The sequence below is a fragment of the Microchirus variegatus genome, assembly GCF_963457635.1.
Source record: "Microchirus variegatus genome assembly, chromosome: 6".
NCBI classification, from domain to species: Eukaryota; Metazoa; Chordata; class Actinopteri; order Pleuronectiformes; family Soleidae; genus Microchirus; species Microchirus variegatus.
In genome coordinates, this window is record NC_139807.1 from 24666216 (window position 1) to 24677815 (window position 11600).

General features: G+C 41.1%; 1 protein-coding gene across 1 annotated transcript; it reads left to right on the top strand.

Moving 5' to 3' along the window:
- The first annotated feature begins 588 nt into the window (after positions 1-588).
- On the top strand, positions 589-11150 carry pcmtd2b (protein-L-isoaspartate (D-aspartate) O-methyltransferase domain containing 2b). Its single transcript, XM_083891311.1, has 6 exons — positions 589-759; positions 902-1052; positions 4784-4886; positions 4987-5158; positions 7988-8111; positions 9644-11150. The coding sequence occupies exons 1-6, from the start codon at positions 604-606 to the stop codon at positions 10156-10158; spliced, it is 1221 nt and encodes a 406-aa protein (XP_083747437.1). The 5' UTR covers positions 589-603; the 3' UTR covers positions 10159-11150.
- The last annotated feature ends 450 nt before the right edge of the window (positions 11151-11600 follow it).

The window sequence follows — 11600 nt, forward strand, 5'->3', positions numbered from 1 at the left end:
CACAGTGGCATCTACAGTGAAACTTACACCTCTGGTTGAATCTCACAAGTGCTATCTATATTTTGATACCAAGATAATCCACATAGAGCTTGTTAATGCAGAGATTTACTCTATTTAGTTTGGGCATGTCATTTTCGAGCAGGAACTCCAAAAACAGGGTCAGGGAAGAAGAGGTTAATTATACAGGTTATCCCATTGAGACACAACACAGGCTCTCCTTTTCAAGAGAGATACAACAGTCCGACACAGAAGACATTTAAATGCTCTTGCTGCTGCTGTTGTTTTACAATCTCATGACTGTGAGCTGCATTTGTCCACACTGGTGTTGATTTTAACACACCTCAGTCACACTCTGCTGTCAAACGCCTCTCTTAGGCCTCTGAAGTTGGTCCAGAGAGTCGTGGTGGACACATTGTGAGTGATGTGTGTGCATCGTGTCATTCAAAAGGTCATAGTTAAGCGTGGCGTCCAAAAAGTCGTAGTTTAGCATGTTGTCCAAAAGTCGTCACAAAAAAATCATAGTACAAAAGTGCATGTGTTTTTATAGATTCACAGGATGGTTTTCACATCGTCTTTGCCTTTTTGTCTTTGTTTCTAGTCAGGATGGGTGGAGCTGTGAGTACTGGTGAGGACAACGATGATTTGATTGACAACCTTAAGCAGGCTTACTACATCCGCTCAGACCTGGTGGAGCGAGCTTTCAGAGCCATCGACCGGGCCGACTATTACCTGGATGAATATAGAGACAATGCCTATAAGGTGAGTACAGTAAAAACTAAAAAACGGCATCCAAAGACATTCTCGGCACACATAAATTAAAAAGTAGAGTTTTGGTAGCCAATCAGGCCTTTGAACTTGAGTGCTTAAGGTAAGAAAGAGTCTTCTCTGCTGTGCATGTAAGGACTTGGCGTGGCGACATGGGAACATCCACCTGTCTGCTCCATGCATCTACTCTGAGGTAATGGAAGCTCTGGATCTCCATCCTGGCCTCTCCTTCCTCAACCTCGGCAGTGGGACAGGCTACCTCAGCACCATGGTCGGCCTCATTCTGGGTATGTGTCCAACACTCTGTTTCATATCTGTCAACTAACGACAAAACTTATCTGAGCGCACAAAAGCAGCCTTAAAGTAAGCTGCACTTTGTAGCTCTTTGAGTTAGTCTTCATCTTTTTATTGAATCTACATCTATTTTTAATCGAACAATGAGATCCTGAAAGAGTCACACTTCTAGTCTTCTTCTGTAGTTTTTCCTTGACTAGAGTTGAGTTGCAGACATTTCACCTCTCGTCCAAGAGGCTTCTTCAGTTCTGAGTAACTGGTGGGACAAACTTCTGAGGCTGAAAACCTGCCTAAGTAGTCGTTGGGGTCACCTGGCAGACAATAGCAAACCCTAGTAAACAACAACCTGAAGCTGGGAGGGGTGAATGATCAGCAGTTTTCAACATTGTTCAAGCAACACATCGGTATCTGCCATTGGAAAAACCCATGTTGCGAAAAAATGGAAAATAACTGGCACTGTGTGGCCAATAGGGGTGGGAATAATAATTGATTCTTCGATGCATCGTGATTCTCTCTAGAACGATTCCGAATCGATGCGGATAAGTTAATAATTGGAATTAAAAAAAAATAAAAAAATTACTTCGCCTGCTGCAACATTCTGTTCGCTTCGCTCGCTGCAGAGCCAGGGTTTCCCCCAGTGTATTATAAGCCTAGCGGGCCGCCAGGCTTTGCGTTGCTTGTTTATTTATTTAAAATAGATTTTTTTATACACCTCAGCTTTTTCTATACCGGGGAACAAGAGCGCACGTTCCCCCATGTAATCTGCGCAGCGCACGCTTGTCCAGGTGCCGATTGAAACCCAAGTCACACTATAAAGTGTGTCAATATTATGGTTACATCGTTCTTGTCAATAAAGATATTATATTTAGGGATGCACCGATAATTCGGCGGTCGAAACACAGCGAGTTCACTGTGGAACAGCACCTGTTAAACGCTGGAAAGTCTCTGCGCAAAAGTGAAACTTGGCTGCGTGCGGCACAGATTATGAACTCCCCGCGACATTCACTTCACAGCAGAGAACATTCTCTCTCTTTGAGCAGTTAACTAAAGACATCAGCTCATCTGATGCATCGGTTATTCCCTTAATTACAGCGCTAAATCGTCTTCTTTCACAAAGAATGGAGTAAGAACGATGAAAAGTGCGCTCTGCTCTTCAGAGTCTGTCACCATGTTTCACTCGGATCACCTGCACTTCATCACGACTGTACTCCATCCTCGTCATAAAGATCATTATTCTTATGTGGGGATAAAACACGTAGAGAAATGATCCAGTCTGCTTTAGATCAAATCAAAATCAAATGAGCGCTTGGAGACGCAGGAGCGACGAACGGCGCAGGAGAGGGAGAAGAGAACAGCGCAGGGGCGGTGCGCAGAAATAAAAAAGCTGTCTGCACCAGATGAGCCAGATGAGGGGGCACTACCACTTTTATATTTATGTTGCTTTATCTTACTTTTAAATGAGTAGCAAAGTATTAAAGTAAAAAAATTTGCATCGAGATGCATCGATAATCGGTTTAGAATCGAATCGTTGACCTCTGAATCGTAATCGAATCGAATCGTGAGGTGCCAAGAGATTTCCACCCCTAGTGGCCAACAAAGACTAATAAACAGTATAATTATAGCAAATATATTGCTACAAGGAATACGATTAGCCAAACATACAGTTAGGCCCATAAATATCTGGACATCGGCACAGTTCTCTTTATTTTGGATCTATGCACCACTACAATGGATTTGAAATGAAAGGAACAAGATGTGCTTTAACAGCACACTTTCAGCTTTAATTTGAGGGGATTTACATCCAAATCAAGTGAACGGTGTAGGAATTAAAACACTTTCTATATTTGCCTCCCACTTTTTAGGGGACCAAAAGTAATTGGACAATTGACTGAAAAGCTATTTCATGGACACTTGTGGGCTATTCAGTCATTATTTCATCTTCAATGACACAGGTAAAAGTTCTGGAGTTGATTCCAGGAGTGACATTTGCATTTGGAATCTGATGCTGTTAACTTTCTATATGAGATCCAAGGAGCTGTCACTGTCAGTGAAGAAGCCATCATTAGGCTAAAAATCAAAACAAACCCATCAGAGAAATAGCAAAAACATTAGGTGTGGCCAAATCAACTGTTTGGAACATTCTTTAAAAGAAAGAATGCACCAGTGAGCTCAGCAACACCAAAGGACCTAGAAGACCACAGAAAACCACTGTGGTGGACGACAGAAGAATTATTTCCCTGGTGAAGAAAAAGTCCTTCACAACAGTTGGCCAGATCAAAAACACTCTCCAGGAGGTCGGTGTTTGTGTTTCAAAGTCAACAATCAAAAGAAGACTTCACCAGAGTGAATGCAGAGGGTTCACCACAAGATGGAAACCATTGGTGAGCCTCAAAAACAGGAAGACAAGATTAGAATTTGCCAAACAACACCTAAAAAAGCTGTTACAATTCTGGAAGAACATCCTCTGGACAGATGAGACCAAGGTCAACTTGTACCACAGTGATGGGAAAAGAAGAGTGGAGAAGGAAAGGAACTGCTCATGATCCACAACATACCACCTCATCAGTGAAGCATGTTGGTGGTAGTGTCATGGCGTGGGCATGTATGGCTGCTAATGGAATTGGTTCCCTTGTGTTTATTGATGATGTAACTGCTGACAAATGCAGCAGGATGAATTCTGAAGTGTTTCCAACAATATTATCTGGCTCATTCAGACAAATGCTTCAGAACTCATTGGACGGTGCTTCACAGTGCAGATGGACAATGACCCAAAGCATTCTGCAAAAGCAACCAAAGAGTTTTTTAAGGCAAATATGAAATGTTATCAGTCAATCACCTGACCTGAATCTGATTGAGCATGCATTTCACTTGCTGGAGACCAAACTGAAGGGAAAAAGCCCCAAGAACAAGCAAGAACTGAAGACCTTGTCAGTAGAGGCCTGACTGAGCATCACCAGGGATGAAACCCAGTGTCTGGTGATGTCTATGCCTTCCAGATTTCAGGCTGGAATTGACTGCAAAGGATTTGTAACCAAGTATTAAACAATGAAAGGTTGATTTATGATTGTTTAGTTTGTCCAATTACTTTTGGTCCCCTAAAAAGTGGGAGGCACATATAGAAAGTGTTGTAATTCCTACACCATTCACTTGATTTTGATGTAAAATTAAAGCTGAAAGTGTGCAGTTAAAGCACATCTTGTTCGTTTCATTTCAAATCCATTGTAGTGGTGTATTGAGCCAAAATAAAGAGAACTGTGCTGTCCAAATATTTATGGGCCTAACTGTATAGCCCTTCTTTGACTTTAGTCTGGTATTATAATCAAATCAAGACAGAAGCCAGTCCAAATTTTCAAGTAGGACAGAGGTGGACATTCAAGAGAGGTGCAAACAGATAAGAATATGAGGCGGTTTTAACTGGTCCATATCCCCCCCAAAAATCCAAAGAACAGTGTCCATCAGAAACAGTAATCAGTAGTCTGTTTAGAATATTCTCAACAGCAACTAGAGATTTTAAAATGGGTCCATAAATGCTAAATGTGTCAAATGAGTAAAGATAATACATGAAAAAATGAATGAGACTGTTAATAATGCAACTAAAACAATTTCACACAAAACAGATCACTAATCTTTGCATTTTAAGATACAGTTACCCAGATCAAGAACATTTACAACCGTGTTAATGTACATGTGGTTGATTTAAAAGTGTACTGTGGTCTGTTCACAGGACCATCTGGGGTGAATCATGGCATCGAGCTGCACGCAGACGTGATCGAGTACGCTTACCAAAAGCTTGATTCCTTCATCAAAACCAGCGACAGCTTCGACAAGTACATCTCCCAGTGATGAATGATTGAATGTGGTTTAGATTTTGCCTTGTTTTTTGTTTTTTTTTATTTCCACTTTTGTTGATCATGTGTCTCTCATCAGATTTGAGTTCTGTGAGCCGTCCTTCGTCATGGGCAACTGTCTGGAGATTCCTCCAGAGAGCCGTCAGTATGACCGGGTGTACTGCGGCGCCGGTGTGCAGAAGGAGCACAAGGACTACATGAAGAACCTGCTCAAGTTCGGAGGTATCCTGGTGATGCCTCTGGAGGATAAGGTTGGTAATTCGGGCTAAAAAAGCCATGTTTCCATCATGTTTCGTACAGTACAGTACAGTTTGGAATGGTAAAGGCCTCGAACAGTATGTTTACGAGGAGAGGTGTGTGCTGCACCTGATGGCTGCGTTAACGAGATGCGTTGCGTGACGTCTTACCACAACAAATAATGACCTCGAACGCGACATTAAGTACTACAATAGAGGACGTCCAGCAGCTTGTTTTCCTGCTCGGTTTGTGGCTGTTTGTGACATCAAGCTTTTGCGTGAGAATAGACTGCGAGAGTGATGCTTTTTCACCCAATCAGCAGACTGTCATGAGTCTAGCTCCTCCCATACTGTACCATTACATTGGTACCTCAGGGAAGGGTACTGAAAAATAGAATGGTTGGTGCCAATTATTTTGGTATTATTCCTAGGCGTGTCAAATAATCGTGTTTATTGCGATTAATTAATTACAGTCACATTTAATGCATTATGTTTTTTAATCGCCTTAATCTCTTCTTTACGGATGCCCGCCGGTACCGGGGACAGCGTCACGCTGTGCATACCCACAGAAAGGTCAGAAACTCAGCTAAAAGCTCATATAAACCATTCTTATGTTCACGAAACACAGTTAAAACACAGATGGATCAAACCAGCAAGAGCGGAAAAAAAACGTTACAGCATTGTAAAGCGACACCGGAGCATCAGCACGATTATGTAAACACAAAAAACGTGTTGGCTGGACAGCGGATAATCTACAGATTCCACCGGTACCATTTTCATCACTCTACGACCAAGATTCACTGATCCAGCCCCAAAATAAGAGCAAAACAACAACTGACTTTCAAGAAATACAAGCAGAAATGTTGTCTTACCTTTTGCTGTTTATCAAAACAAGTTATTTCCACCAGAACAAAACCACTTCTACACTTTCCAGCATGCTTTGGGGACTATTCCCGGTCTGATTGATCATCAGACCGGGAATGATTGATCATCAGACCGGGAATACAGAGCGACATTAGATCGTTCTGATTAGAGAACGGCGAATGTCCGCACAAATGCGTCATACGTGCTAACTTACAGCACTGTGATTGATGGGTCTGATTTATTTATTTTTTATTATCTGCGGCAGAGAAAAAGCAAGTTCAGTGTTGTTTTTCTCAGAAATTCTTAATACTTTTTCATGTTTACTTACAGCACATTATATAGACTGTATTTTCGAATTACTTAGAGTTTGACAATAACAGCAGAATGTAAATGGCTTTGTCAAACTAATTAATTACTTTATAAAGCCACTTTTTGGTTATATATCAATCTTTTGGTCTGTCACAATAATTAAAAGTACAGATTCATGAGATTAATTAATTACAGATCATAATTAATTAATCGCTTTTTTTTTTTAATCGCTTGACAGCAATAATTATTCCTACATACTGAACCGTTCCACTCGGTGGAAACATGGAAACCCATTAAGGCCTGAAGCGCCTGGAAAAAATGCCTCTAAAACCTGAGCTTCAATGCCGACTAAATGACTGATTTCTCAGCCTCTGTAGCAGATATAGGAACACAATTCAAAAAGTATTTGAGAGCTTACACCTGTGGCTTTCCTGACAAATATAGTTTATTTAGATAAAAAATGTAAACTTAAAGTGAATGTGAACTATTTTCAATTAAAAAAACAGTAAGAAAATAAAGTAATATCAACTTGTATCAGTGCCTTGATTTGGGCCTGATGGAGTGTGAAGAACAAGAACAGCATGTAATGACTGTAACAGTCTGCTTCACATGTGACGGTGATGATGCTTACAGCGCTGTGGCATCTGCAGGTAAATCCACTGTCAGCCCTGCTGCGCAGTTGTAAACACTCAATCGATTACGGTGGTATTTATCTTCATTATCGCCGACCTCGTCGTCTTCAAACATAATTATGTCTTAACCATAAATCCCACTCGATTTGTTCAGCGCGTTCAAAGTTATCAGCGATGACGTCATCGAAGATGAGAAACTCCTCAAAATCACTGCCTTCAGAAATCTCTCCGCTGTCAAAGTCCTCCATGTTTGCGCGAAGTAATTTCAAAACAATGTCACGAGGAACCCTTATACCCCTGAAAATTGACGTATCCGCTTTACCCGCGTCTATGGTAGAAGTGTGGCAATGCTTTCCCGGCATCAATGGGTTAAACATACTTTAATGTACTTCATAGTACTGGATTCATTTATTAATTGTATGACAGTGCAATGATGAAACTCATTAATGCTGGTTTTGAAGTCAAAATGTATAAACCCACTTTTAAAAAAAATACTGTTATAGATTCAACTACACCCAGTGTTTCAGACGGTCCTGGACAGTGTTAATGTAGAATCAACTCGTACTCATTAATCAGACTCTTACTATTTGTAAAACTATTTGTTTGAGTGTTTTTTTTAAATTCAGTTTCTGTGAGTTCAGCTTCTGAAAAGTACAAGTGACTCAAAAAAAAAGACTGGTTGAAGTTGAGGTCAATAATTTGGATGCTCCTAAAATAAGTGTCCTATAGTATCAAGTATGAAGAGTATGAAGAGTTGTCAGTTTTGAAGTGTGAAAATCTGAGAATTTAACTAAGAATAAACCTGGAATTTAAACTGAAAATAAAATTAAAGTCTCTAGATTTTAAGGATTTAGAAGTAAAGTCCACTTTTTTATTGTCCTTTGTTCATCCACCCTCCCCACAACCATTTCACAAATTGGAGGATTAAAGTGATGAAACCATGATGAAAATAATCACCATAACAGCAAAACACAACCTCTCACACAACAAAAAATAACAAATAACTAAAGATTTCTTTTTCCTGTTGTGTTCTGTGCAGTTGACCAAGATCACACGAACAGGCGTGAGCAGCTGGGAGACCAAGAAGATCATCTCGGTGTCCTTTGCTCCTCTGGTTCTGCCCAAACACAGCACCAATGGAAAACCCAAGACTGTCCCACTGCGTGAGTGCAATATGCAACAATAGGAAATATGCAAATATTAGCTATGTGTAGTAGAGAGCTGCTCTCAAAGGGGGTTGCCTGCTGTGTTTTACGATCAGAGGAAGACATTAATTTGTTTATGTTGAGTTCCCATATTAAGCGTAATAATATTATGAAAAGCATCCCTTTAACCCTTAGATGTGCCTTCAAAAAAGTTACGTTAACAAACCTAGCACACCAAATGGTGCGCATGAAAGTACACAGCTATAAAAATAGTATACATTTGTATTTTTTTTTTTTTTTTAAGTTCTAGACCAACAGCTGTTCTTTCCATACATTTAAAATATGAATATATATATATTTTATTTTTAATCCTTAAATTGCCAGGTTTATTTATTTACAAAACAAAACAAAAAGATAAATATTTTCAATATACTTCATGCAAACTGGATTTAACAGATTTTTTTTTCCGCATTATTATTTTTTTGTAATAGTGATTTCATAAAATACCAGTGTTAACATACCTAGAGCACCAATACAAATACAAGCTATAAAAATGGTGTACATTTATATTTTCATTTTGTTTATATTTAGTTTTTTAGACCAATATCAGACCTTATTATAGATACCAAATAAAAATAGTTTACAATAGCACTTTGTGCTGTAAAGAAAAACTGCTGATCTCTGGCTCCCGGTGTTTGTTGCTGAGCAGGAGGACATTTTTGTCCTGCTTCGGTGTGTAGGACACCAGGGTGCGAGTTGGGGTGAACGCAAAGATGGAGGAGCCTCGGAAGCTGAGGGGGAAGCTCTGGTCGGTTTTTACACATTGGGCCAAAGATGGTAATCTTTCTTAGCAGCAGCTCCTCTGCCAGCCCAAACGGGGAAAATTAATGGTCGCGCTCCGTGCGCTCGGGTTCAATGACCATTTTTAGCGCCTCCGCGGTGCTTCATTGTGTGTGGTTTGACATGAGAAGTACAGCTATGCTCCTTAGTTTTGCACAGACACCTCATCACCTGTATACCTGTGATCATTGCAGCGCGGTGCACAGGTGAACCGATCTGGCTTTGTTTTGGCTCTAATTTTTGCTGTACATTTCATGTGCTGGGAAATCTCATGTGTTTCGGATATTTCAAAGCTGTGGGGAACCCATAATTTAGATGTGGGGGTGCTTTGGAGACTGTACTTTGACTGTACTTTTGGTGGTTTGAAAGTTTTAAACACAACATTTCTGCCTCAGACCTTATGTGCACAGAGGGTTTAGTGGGAGTGCCCTTGATCAGAAAAAGCAGCTTTTTTCTCCATGTGCCCAAAAAAATTATGTAATCTTGATAGAAATCAGTCAGAGCACACATTAAAAGCCTTTGGTTTTGACAAAAAAAAAAAGTTTAAAAACACTCAAAAAAACCAAAAAAAAACCTGGCAAATTTTGAACAATATGCATGAAAAAATGGGTTAAGGTACATTTTGAGTTTAAAAAATGCAGTGAATTATCATAGCATGTTGTGTGCAGCTAACTACCCTGGTTATTGTTTCCGTTTCTTCACTTTTGCAGCCAGGTATGAGGTGCGGACGTTACAGGAACTGGCTCGCATTTGCATCCGTCACACCCTCAGAGTGACCACAGGCGGCGCGGACGGCCAGTCACGTGGCAGAGGCTCCTCCTTCAGCGTGGGCAGGGGTCTGTCGGTGGCCGGCCTCCATAAGTATGGCCCACGCTTCAAGCGCCGACGTGTCCACCGGCGCCACTGCAACATCCAGGTGGTGGCGTCGCTGGACAGCAACAACAACCAGGGTGGGAGAGCAGTGGACGAGGAGGAGGCGGCAGAGGAGAGGGAGGCCAGGCAGCACATGAGAGGGACCGGTAGGGTGACGAGGGGAGTAATGGAAGAGGAGGAGCCAGTGGAAGAGGTGGAGGAGGAGGAGGAGGAGCAGGAAGAGGAGGAGGAGAAGGAGACCGGGGAGCTGCTGCGACCTCAGCCGGCCGTGAACGTCCTGAGGGAGAGGATACTCACTCTGCCGCTGCCCGAGCCTCTGAAGATGTACCTGCTGTTCTACAGAGAGAAATGAACCTTTAAGCTCTGGAGCCTGAGCAGGAGCTGAGGCCTCTATTTCTGTTAACGCTCTACCACCACCGCCTCTACGAGCCAGGACCACGACACCTACTTTTAGTGTCGTTCAAGCCCAAATTGGCTCTCTCTCTCTGTGTGTTTCCCCTCATCATCTCAGTCATCCATTGTCTTCCCCTCTTTTATCCTCTGCCTCTACAGGGGAGGAGCCAGTACAGTCCTGGCCAGAATCATTGGATTGAATATTGGAGAAATAAAAAGTAAATCCGATTGCATAAACAACCAAGATGTAATATGGTTAAATAAAGTAATTTATTTTACAAAAGAGTTGAGGGTAAGCTCACAAAATAATCTGGCAAACAACAGAAAATGGCAGAGGATGCTGTCGAGACAAGATTTAAAAAAAAAAAAATCACACCTTGGGTGAGAATGAGGATTCAGTTTTAGAAGCAAAGGACCTGAGCAAATAAGATCGCAAGTTAAGTCTCGGAGGCGCCCGTGTAGACTGGGAGACGGCTTCTTGTCATTTTCCGTTGGGAGTGAGAAAACTGGAGGTTCTGCAGCTGCACCAATCACTGTCCAGTCCACCTGCAACTCCTCCCATCTGCTCCAATGAAAGGCGAGGGACCACACAGACTAGTTTGTGTACCTAACTCTAGGCTAAATTAGGGAGGACGACGGCCATCAACCGTACCACAGACACAATCAGTAAAACACTGCAAATGTAGTGTGTAAATACTGCATATGTAGTGTGTACATACTACAAAGAGAGACGACCATCATCATTGGCATCATGTGACAAGAACGTGAGTGTGAGCTGAAACTACAAGTTATAGAAAAAACTACAAAATATACGTTAAATAAAAATTCTAATGCAAAACAATTCAGTGCCGATTCAAAAGCTTAAAAATTCAAAATCTGGCAGGACAGGTTTACCTCCTTAGATAAGTTGCTTTTCAAAAAGACAAAATCATTTCCTTTAAGCTTCCCCTTTTTTTCTATGCACGCATTTCATTTTCCTCATCTCCTACGGTTTCTCTCCGTCATCATCACGACCAGAAAAGACAGAACATGCTTATATTATTCCACTCGACATGATATACAGTGATTAAACCAGCATGATAACAAAACAACAAATGACATAACTGTTTGTGACTGACTGACCATGTGCAAGTTTTGTAATATCTTTTCATTTTCTTATTTTCTCAGACTTGAAGTGAAGCGTACATATGAAATTGTTTTGTGAATCATGAAAAGATGAGGATACTCAGATACATTGAGTAGCTTTTTTCCTCCTCCTTTTTTTCCTCCTAGTTTCTAGTTGGACGGGGCATTATTTCTTTTTTTCTGTACCAAATTTTTGTGCCAAACTGAAGCTGCGTGGACTGAACATCAGCAGCACCAAACTGAAAAACACATGAACGTCACAATTTTAACCCTATT

Coding starts and splice junctions, on each gene's coding strand:
- pcmtd2b (XM_083891311.1), top strand. CDS start 604: ATGGGTGGAGCTGTGAGTACTGGTGAGGACAACGATGATTTGATTGAC. Junction 1,053..4,783: donor CATGGTCGGCCTCATTCTGG/GTATGTGTCCAA, acceptor GTCTGTTCACAG/GACCATCTGGGGTGAATCAT. Junction 5,159..7,987: donor TGATGCCTCTGGAGGATAAG/GTTGGTAATTCG, acceptor TGTTCTGTGCAG/TTGACCAAGATCACACGAAC.